Source organism: Lithobates pipiens, unplaced genomic scaffold (assembly GCF_037356315.1).
Source record: "Lithobates pipiens isolate NorthernLeopardFrog02 unplaced genomic scaffold, aLitPip1_a1.2 Scaffold_16, whole genome shotgun sequence".
Taxonomy (NCBI): Eukaryota; Metazoa; Chordata; class Amphibia; order Anura; family Ranidae; genus Lithobates; species Lithobates pipiens.
Window position 1 is genome coordinate 222,996,393 of NW_027507748.1, and position 17,628 is coordinate 223,014,020.

Consider the following 17,628-nt stretch of genomic DNA (forward strand, 5'->3'; position numbering starts at 1 on the left):
AACAAAAAAAAAAAATGACCACTGGCCATAACGCACAATGCCCCTGCTCTTACCCGGCACTATCAATATTGCTGGGTGGCTTGATACAGAAGCATTTATGACACGTTAGTGAAGCATTCATAAAAAAGTGTTACCTGGGCCCTGGGGGAGAGGTAGTGGAGGTTCCTTTATCCCAGAATGCACTGGGAAATAGAGAACTAGGACGGAGCAGCTCCAGCCAATTCCTGTTTCTACAGAGCAGTCGTGTGGTAATAGTAATACCATTTGCGTGCAGACAAAAGCGTCAAAGCCAGCCAGTCATACGGACAGTGCCAGACAGGAACAGGGGCAATGAGAAATTTTGCCATGGCAAAGCATTTAATTTCAGCAAAGTTGAGCTGGACCAATCCAAGTGTTAAAAGAGATCAAAGTATACAAAAAGTCACAAAAATATCTGCAATCACCCCACAACCTACATAGTAGGTAAGGTTGAATAAAGACTATAGTCCATCCAGTTCAACCTGTGTAGGTGTGCGTGTGTCAATGTCGATATAATTTCCCATATCCCTGTATCCCTTTAACCACTTCAATACCAGGCACTTTCACCCCCTTCCTTCTCATACAAATTTTCAGCTTTCTGTGCTCTAGCACTTTAAATGACAATTGTGTGGTAATGCTACACTGTAACCAAATTACATTTTTATCACTTAGTTCACATCTTGTTGGTAGCATGGTTGACACTACAGCACTGCGGCTCCCTCATCCGAGACTGGGGGCTTCCAGTTTGAAGGGCCACCAAGTTAGGTATGTTTCAGTCTTCACTTGAGTTACACCATATCCCAACCGGTGCAGCGACAGTTGTCTGGAATTTTGGGCTCATGATTTATTGCCCTTTTTATCATTTCAATAAAGTGGATCATCTTTCATCTTACTAGCCATTTGTGAATTTCTCCTTATGCATGAAACATTACACCGTCTTTCCTGTATACTTTGAAGCTCTACCTTGTTGCCTTTATTATTAGTGTGGAGGAGGGACAGCCGACAACAGATGCCCAGTAAGTCTATGGGTGACATCGCCCAGGGTCTTCTGTAATTGTCTGCAATCTCGCCTCTTAATTTAACCTGGTCACTGGAGAGACTGTGTGACTGGACAAGAGCGCCCTCAGCATAGGCAAGTATACACATTAATTGAAGTGTATTTTTTTTCCCAAAAATTACTTTTGAAAGACCGCTACGCAAATACAGTGAGACATTAAAATACTGCAAGAATTGCCATTTTATTCTCTCAAAAAAAAAAAAAAAAAAAATATATACATACATACATACATACATACATACACACACACTTTTTTTTAGCTCACTTGGCTGGACTTTTATGGATCATGAGTGCAATTCATTTTGCACTCTTGTGACCCATTTCAGCAGAGCGGGGCTGAAGTGCGCTCTCTGCTGACGTCACAGAAGCCAGTCTAGGCACTGCGTCATCCTGCTGAGAGCCCGAGACAGCAGCTCCGCCTCTCCACAGCTCAGCACTCCAGTGAGCTAGGAGGGAGAAGAGCAGAGAACTGTGACTGACAGCTCTCTGCTCACGGAGCTCTGAAAACGGAGTGATCGGCAGTGTTCAATCGCTTGCTTTTCAGTGCAGGGGGGCCAGGGGACAGGTACAACATTGGACCGATGGTGCATCCACCTAGGTAAGTATAAATGGGGGGGAAACAAAAAAACAAAATCAAACCCCTTTACTTCTCTTTTAAGTGGTTTAACTGCCCTCATTTACAGACCAAAGTTCAGCTCTGATATAAAAGAACCAAAAAAGATACATGTTTTTTTTTATGTCAGAGCTGAGCAATGTTGAGATAGCCTGCCAAGGTTATTTCCCCCCCCCCCCCAGCTGCGCAAAATGACGTACCTGTACGTCGCTTTTAGCAGTAACTTCTGGGAGTGCGCGCACTGTTTGGACAGAGGGGGAGCCAATCAGTAGGTCCAGTGGATGCGATGTCAGCCGGCCACCTGCGATCATTCCCCAGAGAGGCAGAACGGCGATCTACATATATAAACAAGGCAGATCACCATTCTGACAGGGGAGAACGTAGAGCTTGTGTTCCTGCCAATTAGGACCACGGATCTCTGTTCTCCCAGTCAGAGCAACCCCCACACTGTTGTTAGTAAGCACCCCCTAGGGACACAGCCCTTTGATCGCACCTAGGGTTAACCCTTTCCCTGCCAGCATCATTAGTACAGTAACAGTGCATATTTTTAGCTCCGATCACTCTAATAATGTCACTGGTCCCCCCAAAAAAGTGTCAGTCACTTGTCCGCCACAAAGTCACAGACCTGAAAAAAAAAAAAAAAAAAAATCCCATCATTTGTAGACTGTATAGCTTTTGCGCAAACCAATCAATATACACTTATTGGGATTTTTTTAATATGTAGCATAATGCATATTGGCCTAAATTGATGAAGAAATTATTTTTTTCCAATTCTTTTATTGGATATGTATTATAGCAGAAAGTAATAAATATAGTTTTTTTCCCCCCAAAATTGTTGTTTATAGCGCAAAAAATAAATAAATAAAAAAAATGCAGAGGTGATGAAATACCACCAAAAGAAACCTCTATGGGTGGGGGTGGGAGACATCAATTTTATTTGGGTACAGCATCGTACGACCACGCAATTGTTAGTTATAACAGCGCCATATCGCAAAAAATGGCCTGGTTATGAATGGGGTAAAACCTTCCAGGGCTGAAGTGGTTAATGAGCCCTCTACTTAGTTCAGATACTTTTGCTCATTGCTGCATGTAGAATGTAAAAAAGTTGCATACAATGAAAGTAAACTATACATTCAGACTTGAGTGCAATCTGAAAGACTAGACACAGCAGAACATGCATTCATCTACTAGGTCTGAAAGCCACACTCAATACAGAATATAAGTGCATACAATGGGTATAGAAAAGAATCACCCCCCCCCCCCCCCCTTCAAATAATCACATTTTGTTGGTTAGCCTGAAATTTATTTTATCCTGCTGTAACGAATCCAAGTGAAAGCTAGAACACAATGTGATTTTAAGGGGAGGGCAGTTCTTTTCTATACCCATGGTAAGCAGGATCTGTTTCAGAAGCAAGTCTCCACCACCTACTGCCTTATATATGAAAATAACCAAGCCCCGTGCCTTAAAACATACACTACCTTAGGACCTTTCCCCCCCCCCACATGAATGTGCAACAGCAGGCTACCCCTAATAAATTCACATCATTGACCCAAGCTACTGTATAGACTAAGCAGTAGTGGGCTGGCCTAATTGTGAGCACATCTACAGCACCTCAGGAAATGTTAGGCATTACAAAAGTTCTTCTGCAATAGGTCCCAAAACGAACACTTGTATCTGTGAGGGAGTATAGTATGATGAAATAAAAAAAAATCAGCAAGGTCACTATCAACCATTAACAATTAGAAAAATCAACTTACAGAGACTCTCTCCTCCTACAAAAAGGAAGCTATGAAGAGGTATAACACTGTGCAGAGCTGGCCCAAAGAAATGCTGCTGCCCCCACGCCACCCCACCATTAAAAAAATCCCGCCCACCAAAAGGCCCCCCACATCCATTTTATATCATGAAAATTAAAGCTAAAATTAAATGCAACAGGAAGTCAGACTTGCACGCAACAGTGGTGGTGGGGTTCCGTCCAATGCAGCTGTGGTGGTAAGGGGGGTCCAAGCAGAAGAGGCAGATGTAGTGGTGGGGAGGGAGGGGGGGTTGGTTAGTCAGAGACAGTGGTGGTGGGGATGGGATCAATGGTGCTGGCACTTGCTTGCAGTGTCAGTCGTGCCTTCAACGATGCCTTTTACAACATGGGGTCTCTGCTCACAGCAGAAAGCTTCTCCGACTTCACACTCCTGCAGTTTCTGCCTCGTCTCCCCATTGCATGTGTCTGCAGCAATGGGGAGGGCATGGAGAGGATTGGCGGTCAGACTTCTTCCAGATCAGCCCACTTTACTCCAAACACCTGGTGTTGGCACTTCAATCATCCAGGCACCATGGTTGTTATGGTAACAGGATTATTGAAGGGCATTATTTCTATTATTATATTGTAATATGTAATTAAATAGTTCAACTCATCATAATGCAGAATCAGTGGGAGCCCTGAGCATGTCACTTGCCACTGTCACCGGATGCGTGTCGTTTGCCACGGGGTTGAAGGGAGCCCTGTCAGGTAGGCTGTATAGGGCCCCATGATTTCTAACAGCACCCCTGATGCCCACTGTAGTGGCTGTCGAGTCCGGAGCAAGAAGGGACTCTGAACAGGGGAGGGGAGGGGAGAGAGGAAGAGAGCCCCCTCCGCTGCTTATTTCACGGGGACCAATCGGGCCAGTAGATGTAGAGCACCGGTGTGTGCATTTCTACTTCCTGGTAGCGGTGGAACGCACAATGGGGTGGACATGTCATCATCACATGGAAATGATGCAAGGCGTGGGAGGCAACGCGGATCTCATTTTGAAATCTCATCCGCCCAATTCTGCGATCCACCGCTACCAGGAAGTAGAAACCGGTGTACTACTGGCCCTGTCGCTCCCCATAAAATAAGCAGTGGCGCGGCCTGTCGTTTTCCACCCCTCTGAAAGTGCTGCCCGGGACCCATGGTCGGGCTGGCCTTGACAATGTGGTACAACATGGATACATCAGTATTGGCTTATAGTGTAACTGACTGAAAAGCTTCCAAAACTAGGGCTGCCATGTGAGACAAGGGGAAATAAATTTTCTGTCAGATCTGGGTTGTGTAAACAGTCAAGTGCTTGTACCGTGTGCAGAAAATTAAGCCAAACACCTGTGGAGGCAGCTACACCCAGGAAACAGGTAACAGAAACAATTAAGATTCATTTATGTGGGCCCACAGTGGACTGAAAAATAAATTTGGATCTTCTCTCAAGCATGAACACATGCTTAATATGCAAAAACACAGACTCTTTTTCCCTTGAATGTCAGCTACCTACTAGACAGCCCTTAAAGGCTATTTTAACCTTTTGTAACACGTTACATGGAGGATGAGGGGTGGGTGAGGAGAAGTAAGAAGGGCAGAGAGTTACCGCACAATCCCTGCAGCTTTTAAAACAGACAACCCGTATGAAGGTACAAGCAGAAAGGTGCAGGGCTTGTCTGCATATGCCTGACATTGAACCCCTGACCACGGGTGCAATGCTTTCCAGGCACCTGCCGGAAAAAATAAACATTTTATTTTTGCAAAATTATGTGCATTTTCTATTTTTTTCTGGAAAGGTCAAATTAATGGCTAGTTCACACCATAAAGGGAAAACTGCACAGATTTCACTTGCAGAGACATCAGTTTACCTCAGTTTTCATGCACATCAGTTTTTACAGTGCCTTGCAAAAGTACTCCTCATAACCTGGAATTAACATGGATTGTTTGAGAATTTGCATCATTTAATTTACAGAACATGCCCATAACTTTGAAGATGTTTTTTTCTTTTTATTGTGAAGCAAACAAATAAGAAAAAAAAAAAAGTGTGCATACCTATTCACCCCCCTAAAGTCAATACTTTGTAGAGCCACCTTTTGCGGCTATCACTGCTCCAAGTCGCTTTGGATAAGTCTCTATGAGCTTGCCACATCTTACCACTGGGATTTTTGCCCACTCCTCCTTGCAAAACTGCTACAGCTACTGCAAGTTGGATGGTTTGTGAACAGCAATATTTAAATCTGACCACAGATTTTCTATTGGATTGAGGTCTGGGCTCTGAATAGGCCATTCCAGCACATTTAGTGTTGAAAATATTTTTATTGAACATTTCAAGTAAAAACAATAAGACAGTAACCGTCATGAGGCAAATACAAGCAGGAACAGTAACAGGACTACATTTGTGAATGGACGGCTAACGACTATCAACCACAGTCGGTCCCGTCGGAAAGTTTGGAAAACAAGGAAAACAGCCTGTTCCCGATCCACAAGGCCACAGTAGGGAAAGAATACTCATGGGTTACTACATGAGACAACGTGTAATTAGTATTACGAAGAAGACAGAAAGAGAGAGAGAAAAGAAAGGGAAGAGAGGAGCAAAAAAAAAAAAAAAGAGGAACAGAGTGTTACAGGAAAAAATAAATATCAAGATGAGATGAGAGGGAAAAGGGGGGAAGGGGAAGGGATACGGGTAGGGGGGGGGGGGGGGGGGAAGGGTAGGAGAGAGCCCACAGCGTCCCTACGCATTCAATATTTGTTCCATTAAGGTGTCAGAGGAAGAGAAGCGGAGCCAGATCGACCATTGAGATATAAACTTGGTGTAAGTATCATTGTCCAGTGCCAACATCTCCTCCATTCTCATGGTGTCATTCATGATGGATACCCACCGTGACAATGGGGGGGTAGTCGTCGTCTTCCAATAAGCAGGTATCAGCTGCCTAGCAGAGGACATAAAAAAACGAAGCAATCTTTGTCTCTGCGATTTAATAGACCCGGGCAGTATGGAGAGTAATGCAATTTTCGGAGAGATAGGAACCGGAGTATCAGCTAGAAGATTATAACATTCAAAAACCTGTGTCCAGAAGGGGCGGATCCTCTCACAGTCCCACCAGACATGTAGATAGGTGCCGACTGAGGCTTCACAGCGCCAGCAGGTGGCTGGCGTAGACGGGAAGATTTTGTGTAAAGTAGCAGGGTCTCTGTACCATCTGGACAGCAGCTTATAGTTCTTCTCTTGAGAGTAGCAGGAGATGGTCGACTTGTGGGTGAAGTGGAAAGAGGTTTGCCATTCCGGCACAGAGATGTCTTCACCCCATTCCAGCACATTTACACGTTTCCCCTTAAACCACTCAAGTGTTGCTTTAGCAGTGTGTTTGGGGTCATTGTCCAGCTAGAAGGTGAACCTCCCTCCTAGCCTCAAATCAAACACACAGTGGTACAGGTTTTGCTCAAGAATATTCCTGTATTTAGCACCATCCATCTTTCCCTCAACTGACCAGTTTCCCAGTCCCGACTGCTGAAAAAAAACATTCCCACAACATGATGCTGTCACCACCACGTTTCACTGCGGCAATGTTTTTTTTTTTTTTTTTTTTTTTTTTTATGGGTGATGTGATGGATTTGCGCCAGACAGAGTTTTCTTTGAAGTCCAAAAAGTTACATTTTAGTCTCATCGGACCAGAGCACCTTCCTTCACACATTTTGGGAGTCTCCCATGTGCCTTTTCGCAAACTCAAAAATGTGCCATTTTGTTTTTTGCTGAAAGCAATGGCTTTCTTCTGGCCAATCTGCCATAAAGCCTAACTCTATGGAGCATATGGCATATTGTCCCATGTACAGATACTCCAGTCTCTGCTGTGGAACTCTGCAGTTCCTCTAGGGTTACCTTAGGTCTCTTTGCTGCCTCTGATTGATGCCCTCCTTGCCCAGTTTCTGAGTTTTGGTGTGCGGCAGTCTCTTGGCAGGTTTGCTGTTGTGCCATGTTCTTTCCATTTGGTTATGATGGATTTGATGGTGCTCCTAGGGATCAAATATTTTGATGTTTTTGTTTTGTTTTATAACCCAACCCTGACTTGTACTTCTCAAGTTTCTTGGTCTTCATGTCAGTGTTTGGTTAGTGGTGCCCCTTGCTTAGGCGTTACAGCCTCATACAGACATTTCACTAATTATGCGACTTCTGAAGGCAACTGGTTGCACCAGAGCTTTTTATAGGCATTACGCACAATTTTCAGTTTTTTTTTTTTTATTTCTGAAAAATAGTTTTATGTATATAATTTTACTTTACCAACTTAGGCCATTGTGCTCTGATCCATCACATATAATTCAGATTTAAAAAAAAAAAAAAAAAAAAAACATTGAATCAAAGGCTGTAATGTAACAAAATAGGTAAAAAGTCAAGGGGGGGTGAATACTTTTGAAAGGCACTGTATGCATGTTAAAGTAATAAAAATAGTGTAGCGCTTCAATGGTAATAGATATAGTCAACATAAATTATAAGTATAATCATATAACAGAAATCATATAAATGATATAGATGCCTAGAACATGCCCCTGTCGAAGACATATGTGTCGAAACGTGTTGGGCTAGCTGTTGGCACCCTACATTGCTTTTAATTTCATTTTACTCTATTTTTGTGATCACAAAGTCATTAATAACCTTTTGACTTCAATAAATTACCATTTTTTATACCGTTTGACCCGCACCATGTGGAGCCCTTTTTTCTCTTTCTGTTTTTCCGTTTCTTTGGTCTAAACCCCCAAATATCTTCCTCCCCATTCGGGGGAGATTGGAGTATCAGTGCAACGGGCCGCGTCTGAGCTGGACTACAAACAACCTTGATGTTCCATCTGAGAAATATATTATCGGGCATACAGCCGTTTGGAGTTCCTTTATCAGCTCAACAGACCTCCCTCCTTATACTCCTTGGTCCCAGATTGTGACCTCAAGCCTTTTCCGACTCAACTGTCATACGACTGTGTGAGTCCAACAGAGTTGGTAAGAAGTATTTTTTATCTACTTTCCCTGATGTTTACAGTCAAGCAGATTTGCATGAATACATTCGCCTAGTGTGATTCCTCCCTCTTCTGTGACGGTTCGGTCACCCCCGTGCCAGCTACATTGTGGAATGTGTGCCCAATTTTGGACTTTTTTTTCTCTAGGCATCTATATCATTTATATGATTTCTGTTATATGATTATCCTTATAATTTATGTTGACTATATCTATTACCATTGAAGCGCTACACTATTTTTATTACTTTATTTGCTGGACTTTGTTTGTTTTTGGTGTTGGCTGCTGATTTGGCTGTTGTGGCCTTTTACTTTACATACATCTAACTATAGCGCAGTGTTTTCCCCCTAATTGTACTGTATGCATGTTGATGTCAGTCATGTGCCCTATTCATAGCAATGTTGATGTCATGTCAGTTCCCTCCCCCCATGCAGTAAAACTGCATACACGTTGCAGAAAAAGTTTGCACTGTGTGGTGTGAACAGGGCACATAGAGAACCATTGTTTTTTTTGTTGAGCCCCCGCAGAATGCGTGTGAACAATGCCTCATTCTACTGCATTCTCCTATTGCCAGAGAATTTGCATTACTATGGTCAAAAAAAAGTCATCACCATCCTCTTCCCTTAAAGTAGAGGCAAGTTTCCTTCTTCTTAACCTGCTCACTAGGTGGATCAGGCTGGGAAGGAGTGATGGGGCCAGTACATGCCCCACAAATTCCACCTTATAGGGAACTGCTACAGCTGACAGCACAAGAGTAAGGGATCTGGACACAAGTCGGGTTGGCCAGGGGTCTTATATCTACCAAGAAAGATCTAAGAAGTGAAAAGTGGAGCCATCTCCATCTTTACTATAAAGAAAGTTGCTACAGGTACTGGCAAGAGCTATGTGCTAAAGTCGGGGGATGGAATCCATCAGGACCCAAGGTAATTGATTATAGGCTAGGTGAAAACCTAAGGGGGGGGGGGAACAAAAAAAAAAAAAACACAACACACAAAACACACACACACACACACACACACACACACACACAGGTAAAAGCATCTAGGTAGTGCAACCTTCAGCTTACCCATGTCCTGCTGATGCCAAGAGCGCATGTATCTGCCTGAACTGCTGTCTGCAATTAACAGTCCAAAATGTATTATCTACCCCTCCTGTGGCATCACTGCTGGAAGGAACCACCATTATGGCAACAGCCAGCCATTCCCAGGCAGCAGAGAAAGGCTTGGAACCAGAGCCTGTGGCACCCAGGAATGATTTCACCCCACCCGGGAATTACGTTTTGGCATCACTTGGGCAAACAAAAAGTCATGCCGCACGCAACGCAGCTACTGCATGAGCCCTGTCACACGATGCTCAACAGTGCACACACCCAGACTGGGAAACCGTGCTAGTCCCTGCCAAGGTGTGCTGATTCTAGATATCATACAGGATTTATATAGTGCCAACAGTTTGCGCAGCAGTTTAAAACATGAGGGCAAACAGTACAGATACAAGAGGAATCAGAGGTTCCTGCTTGTTAGAGCTTACAATCTAGAAATGGCATTTGCCATGCACAGAAGCAAGCCCCCCTCTTTCCTGTACCTAGGAGGAGTTCCTCCTTCTAGCAGAGAACCCTACTAGCTGCTCCAGGAAAGCCAAGTAGGTGAAAGAAAAGCATAAGGAAACAGAGGCATCCCTTCACCAAAAGTTACAGGTGATGCATCTCCTCTAGACAAAGGAAACACTAAGCTGACCTGTTCAGCAGGACATGGTAAAGTGTGTTTAGCGAGGTCTTCCTGGTGGAGGAGTTTCCTAGAATGTATATGCTATCCTGGAAGACGATTTGGGAAAATGAGGTTGTATACTTCACAGGTATTGAATTATGAGATGGTCTGGAAGCCAAGAGATGGCCTAGTGGGTGCTGCTAAATGCAGCAGACTGATGTGTGGTCATGAGATGCTTCATTAAGTGATGAACCAATGGCAATATGAAATTTACTTCAATCTTGTGCAATCTTTATATTGCAATTTATTCCACACCGTGGCTTGCATATTACACGCCGTTCTTAAAATGCAAGCATCAGTAGTTCTCTCTGCTTAAAGCAGACCTTTCAGTTAGTTTACAGATTAGCGGGAATGGATTTCTGACTTGTCACAATATACAACTACAATACAAAACAAGCCACAAGGTGAAAGGCGTCACATTTGTGTAAAGCCAAGCATTACACTGGTACTAGGCTCTACATGATTGTGTCATCTCTAAGCTGGCAAGTCAGTCCAGGAAATAGATGACAAATATGGATAATTTGAATAAAGAGGTCTCTAGTCTTCTGAAAATAAAATCAGATGTAGATATTGTCAAGGAGAGTACTGTTATCAATATGAGAGGTAGAGCTGCACAATTAATCGTCAAGAATTGTTACCGTGATCTTGACTAAATAAAGTGTTTCACAATTCTTTCTATGCAAAGAATTCGCTCTGCTCTTCTGAAGCCACAGCCATCAAAAGAAAGGAAGACAAAAAACTGGGCAGTCTGCAAAGAATCAAAACCTTCTTTATCAGTTGAACTTAAGTATAAACCGTGTAACAATTTGTTAATGGAATAGACTGTGTGTGTGTAAAAAAGTTCAAACACTTAAAAACATTAAACCTTTTTTCTGACATTTGTTGGTTTCAAGTTAAAATATTTTTTTTTTGCTATGAGATTACCCCAAAACATTATATACATGTTTTAGTAGACACCCTAGAGAATAAAATGGTGATTGCTGCAATATTTTATGTTGCATTCTATTTGCGCAGCAGTCTTTCAAATGCAAAATTTTGTAAAAAATTTATGAATTAAAAAAATAAATTCTAAAAAAACAAAAACTAAACAGTAAAGTTAGCCCATTTTTTGTATAATGTGAAAGATTTTATGTTGCAAGAATTGTGACCTTTTTATGCTGAGCAAAAAAATTGTGATTCTCATTTTGCCCAGAATCGTGCAGCTCTAATGAGAGGTAATAAATACCTGAAATGTTACACTTATACATTACTTAGCACACATGCAAAAACACATGAACAAATAAGTGGTGCCAGGTCCATTTTAACGGCACGTGGATAGACTGGTCAAATGACTGAAGGATCATGTGCATGGACCAGCTTTAATTTCCCACACTTATTTGTACAGCGCTTCAAAAAGGCAGCAAGCAATACTCATCTCAATACCAATTGACAGATGCCCAGGAGGTTCCTCGCCGGCATGTTCTACCTTGGTTCTTATGGGTGCCCAGGCACTATTGCATGTTTCTTCTACAATAAGGAGCCTGCCAGTTGGCAACAAATAAAGAACGGTCCTTAGTTCTGCTTTAAGCAGCAGTCTAGCTGTATTTCAATATATATAATTTTAGTGCTGCATTTGTTATGTTGTTTCTAAATTTGGGTGACATTTACCCAACCCTGGAGAAAATAGGTTTAATTTGTAGGGTTACTCACATTTTCATGTTTCATATGCTTTAGCAGACGAAGTTCTCTATAGGTACGCTTAGCATGGATTATGGATTGAAACGGCCGTGACAGCTTTTTCACTGCAACACGCTGTTCTGTTTTTTTGTCAAATGATGAGCTGTGGATAGGAAAAATAAAATATGATCTGTTAGAAGTCCCAGTCCAGCAGAGCTTTGTATTTAAACATACTCTCAACATTGCAGAAGATTTTTTACTTACGTATATGCTGCTGTATAAAACTAGGTAACCATGGCGACTATAAATAATTTGTTGTGCTCACTGGAGCTGTAAGCATCTTATGTTGCAGGCTTTGTTTGTAGAGTTAAATTGTTGGCTCTTCCCAGTTACTAGGATATAGCCCTATTCATTTATTTCTAGGTAGTGTACATTCCCTTCTTACAATAAAAAAAAAGGTGCTGAGCCTTTCATAGGCTTATAGCATTCAAATTATTAAAGGGGTTGTAAACCCTCATGGTTTTCCACCTTAAAAACACCTGGCAGTCACCGGCCCCCCAAGCAAGCAGCTTGTTATGGAGATACCCGAGCAGAGCCGCAGCTCCGTGTCCATTCAGACACAGAGCCACGCCCCGGCCCCTTCTCTCTCTTCATTGGCTCACTGACTTTGACTGACAGCAGCGGGAGCCAACAGCGCTTTGGTCTCACCCACTGAGGAGGGAGAGTCCCGGCAGCCGAATCTCTTATGCAACATCTCCGGATCGAGATGGGGCTGCTGCACACAGAAGGCTTTTTATCTAGAATGCATTAGATCCAAAAATATCAGAAACACAAATGTATTGCTGATCCTAGCGCTCAAAATGAAAAAAAAAAAAAAAATTGCACGATACCTGCTGTTACAACAATAAATCAATCTAAAAAGCATGCAAAAATAAAATATAAATAAAATACCCTGGCATTAACAGCGCTTAAAATACATCTGTCCACAGACGTTTAAAGTGTGAAAGTGCCAGAAATGCCAAGCATGCACCACACAATGATATAAAATTCATATTGTAATATATTAAAGTCCCAAAAAGGAGTCCATAAAGTGAATATAGTGCTCCGTGAAAACTCAAAAGGCGTAGAATTCCTTCACAGGCTATACACCATCACCTCAAGAAGAAACCTCGTGCTCAAAGTGGCCCCCTTTAGTAATACACTTACCCCAAAAGGGTAAAACATCCAGCCTTTAAAAATCCCCACAGAAAACTGCTTATGTTGCTGCCATGAACTGGAGTCCTCCCGACATAGAAATCCTAAAAGGTAAATTGACCCGGAATCTGTTTTCTAATAAAGGCTGAAATCCTGTTCTTAGATGGACCACGGTTATGATTTAAATATTGTTCACCACTGGATGGTGGGGGACCTTGCCATAGCAATAATATCTTCTTCCCAGCTGCACGTTCTGTTGACATCCTTATCCCATCCCTTCTCTTTAGGTCTCCATGATCCTCAGCTTCTCCTGCCGTCAGGAAGCCACCTCTCCTCATGTGTTCAGACTAAGAGCAAGTGCTTTTAGTCCGCTTTAAGTCATAACCATGGTCCATCTAAGAACAGGATGCCCAGGCCCTTAAACCGCAAAGCAACCCCAAATCATCATATCTATCATCTTGCTTAAAAGTTGGTAAGAGGTTCGGCAAATGACAATTGCACTTTGAATGATAATTGCTTGGTCTTGCAACACTGTACCCATAAGAACATTTCCGCCCCCCCAGTTTTCTTTCGTTGGCGTTTAATCACCACTGGAATTTTATTTATTGCTAAACAAACCGTAAAATAAATAAATCAAACACGAAAATTTAGGAAAAAAAAAAAACACATTTCTGTGTTTCTGTTCTAAAGTTTTGCAAGCAAATAATCTCTCTTCATAAATTTAGGACAAAATGTAGTTTGCCCATCTCATTTCTTGATGCCCTAAAATGGCAGGTATTTAGTAAGAGACATGCCAAGTTTTTTTGAAAAATAAAAAAAAAAGTTAAACTTTTTTTTTTAACATACCGCTTGTTACAGCGATGATCACTGGAAAAGCAATCTTCTCAACTGTCATGAATGGCTTTCATTCATTACTGTTTAAAAAAGTGTTTTATTTATTTAACCAGTTGCCGACCGCCGCACGCCGATGTACGTCGGTACAATGGCACGGGCAGGCATAAGGACATACATGTACGTCCCTTGCCTCCCGCGGGTCGGGGGCCCGATCGGGCCCCCGCCCGGTGCCTGCGGCGGTCGGTATTCGTTCGGGAGCGATCCCAGACGAGGGGACGGCCATTCATTCATGGCCACCCCCTCGCGATCGCTCCCGACGAATAGAAATCCCCGGTGACATCACTTCCTCTCCTGTAATGTAAACACAGGAGAGGAAGTGATGTATTCTCTCCTCCGTGTCGGTATTTTTCGTTCCGACACGGAGGAGAGCGGATCAGTAAGTTGCACCAACACTCTACACACACAGTAGAACATGCCAGGCACACTCACACCCCCCCTTTACCCCCCGATCACCCCCCCCAATTACCCCTGCCCCCCAGTCACAGTGACACCAATGTCATTTTTTTTTTTTTTTTTTTTTGCATTGGTGTCATTTGTGACTGTAATAACTGTTAGGGCAGTTAGAGTTAGCCCCCTTTAGTTCTAATGTACCCCCCTAACCCCCCCAATAAAGGTTTAACCCCGTGATCACCCCCCGTCGCCAGTGTCACTAAGGCTGGGTTCACATTGCAGCGGTTTATGAGAACGAATGTGATTCGCACCGCACTGCAGTGCAAATCACATCCGATCTCTGTGCGATTCGAGTTCAGCCATTCGCCACACCCGCCGCAAATTCGCACGGGACCCTTTTTTTGGCCCGCAGCAGAATCGGATCACATGGGTGTTCACACCATGCGATCCGAGTTTGCAGATCGCACTGCGATATGCGAACTGATCTGGGGGTGTCAGTAACATTTCACTGACACTCCCAGCAGTTCGCATAGGGCAGTGTGAACTGCCGCCGGGAGGCATGCGATGCGGGAACCCGCCGCGGATTCGCGGCGTTTCCGCATCGCTCCAGTGTGAACCCAGCCTAATAAGCGATCATTTTTCTGATCGCCGTATTAGTGTCACAGGTGACGCTAGTTAGGCAGGTAGGTATTTAGGTTCGCCGCAGCTTTTTATAGCGCCAGGGACCCCCATATACTACCGCATAAAGCCCCCTGATTGCCCCCTAGTTAACCCTTTCACCAGTGATCACCATATAACTGTTACAGGTGACGCTGGTTGGTTAGTTATTTTTTTATAGTTTCAGGGCACCCGCCATTTATTACCTAATAAAGGTTTAACCCCCTGATCACCCGGCGGGTGTCATTTGTGACTAATAACTGTTAGGGCAGTTAGGGTTAGCCCCCTTTAGTTCTAAGGTACCCCCCTAACCCCCCCAATAAAGGTTTAACCCCGTGATCACCCCCCGTCGCCAGTGTCACTAAGGCTGGGTTCACATTGCAGCGGTTTATGAGAACGGATGTGATTCGCACCGCACTGCAGTGCAAATCACATCCGATCTCTGTGCGATTCGAGTTCAGCCATTCGCCGCACCCGCCGCAAATTCGCACGGGACCCTTTTTTTGGCCCGCAGCAGAATCGGATCGCATGGGTGTTCACACCATGCGATCCGAGTTTGCAGATCGCACTGCGATATGCGAACTGATCTGGGGGTGTCAGTAACATTTCACTGACACTCCCAGCAGTTCGCATAGGGCAGTGTGAACTGCCGCCGGGAGGCATGCGATGCGGGAACCCGCCGCGCATTCGTGGCGTTCCCGCATCGCTCCAGTGTGAACCCAGCCTAATAAGCGATCGTTTTTCTGATCGCTGTATTAGTGTCACAGGTGACGCTAGTTAGGCAGGTAGGTATTTAGGTTCGCTGCAGCTTTTTATAGCGCCAGGGACCCCCATATACTACCGCATAAAGCCCCCTAATTGCCCCCTAGTTAACCCTTTCACCAGTGATCACCATATAACTGTTACAGGTGACGCTGGTTGGTTAGTTATTTTTTTATAGTTTCAGGGCACCCGCCATTTATTACCTAGTCTCACTAGTGTACCCCTAAATTTAGGGGTGTCTACTTTCCAAAATGGGGTCATTTGGGGGGGGTTTGTGCCATCTTGGCATTTTATGGCCTTCAAAACTGTAACGCCCTTAGAAAGCCTGAAGGCGGTGCTTGGTTTTCGGGGCCCCGTACGCGGCTAGGCTCCCAAAAAGTCCCACATATGTGGTATCCCCGTACTCAGGAGAAGCAGCAGAATTTATTTTGGGGTGTCATTTCACATATGCCCATGGCATGCATGAGCAATATATCATTTAGTGACAACTTTGTTAAAAAAAAAAAAAAAAAAAAAAAAAGTTTGTAATTTTCCCGCAACTTGTGGCAAAATATAAAATATTCCATGAACTCAACATGCCTCTCAGCAAATAGCTTGGGGTGTCTACTTTCTAAAATGGGGTCATTTGTGGGGGTTTTGTGCCATCTTGGCATTTTATGGCCTTCAAAACTGTAATAGGTAGTGAGAAGTGAACTCAAAAATTTACGCCCTTAGAAAGCCTGAAGGCGGTGCTTGGTTTTCGGGGCCCCGTACGCGGCTAGGCTCCCAAAAAGTCCCACATATGTGGTATCCCCATACTCAGGAGAAGCAGCAGAATTTATTTTGGGGTGTCATTTCACATACGCCCATAGCATGTGTGAGAAATATATCATTTAGTGACAACTTTGTGTAAAAAAAAAAAAAAAATTTTTTTTTTTGTCATTATTCAATCGCTTGAGGCAAAAAAATAAAATATTCAATGGGCTCAACATGCCTCTTATCAATTTCCTTAGGGGGTCTACTTTCCAAAATGGGGTCATTTGGGGGGGTTTTGTACTGCCCTGCCATTTTAGCACCTCAAGAAATGAGATAGGCAGTCGTAAACTAAAAGCTGCGTAAATTCCAGAAAACGTACCTTAGTTTGTAGATGTGACAACTTTTGCGCAAACCAATAAATATACAATTATTGACTTTTTTTTTACCAAAGACATGTGGCTGAATACATTTTGGCCTAAATGTATGACTAAAATTGAGTTTATTGGATTTTTCTAATAACAAAAAGTAGAAAATATCATTTTTTTTCAAAATTTGCGGTCTTTTTACGTTTATATCGCAAAAAATAAAAATCGCAGAGGCAATCAAATACCATCAAAAGAAAGCTATTTGTGGGAAGAAAAGGACGCAAATTTTGTTTGGGTACAACATTGCATGACCGCGCAATTACCAGTTAAAGCAGCGCAGTGCCAAAGTGTAAAAAGACCTCTGGTCATTTACCAGCAAAATGGTCTGGTCTGAAAGTGGTTAAAGGAGACTTTACAAACGTGTTACAGTAGACTTACATGCTCTGTCCAATTGGTTTTGCACAGAACAGCCCAGATCCTCTACTTCTCAGGTCCCTCGTTGCTGCTCCTCCCTTCTATTGAGTGCCCCCACAGTCAGCAGCATCCTTTGGGGACACTGGAGCCGAGTCACAGCTCCGCGTGTCCTTTCACACAGTGCTCCAACCCGGCCCCTTCTCTCCTCATTGGCTGACTGACTTTGATTGACAGCCGCGGGAGCCAATGGTGCTGCTGCTGTGTCTTAGCCAATCAAGAGTGCCCCGGACGGCTTAGACATTCGTGGACATCACTGGAGAGAGATGGGGCTCAGGT

At 43.5% G+C, this 17,628-nt stretch overlaps 1 protein-coding gene across 2 annotated transcripts in view; it reads right to left on the bottom strand.

Annotated features, from left to right (window-relative positions):
• Positions 1 to 17,628, bottom strand: part of LOC143982423 (mitogen-activated protein kinase 14) — a 114,192-nt gene that overhangs the window by 85,128 nt on the left and 11,436 nt on the right. For both annotated transcript variants that reach the window (XM_077481114.1, XM_077481113.1), the window contains exon 2: positions 11,915 to 12,044. In XM_077481114.1, the coding sequence (XP_077337240.1) occupies positions 11,915 to 12,044 (130 nt within the window). The remainder of the gene's footprint in view (positions 1 to 11,914; positions 12,045 to 17,628) is intronic.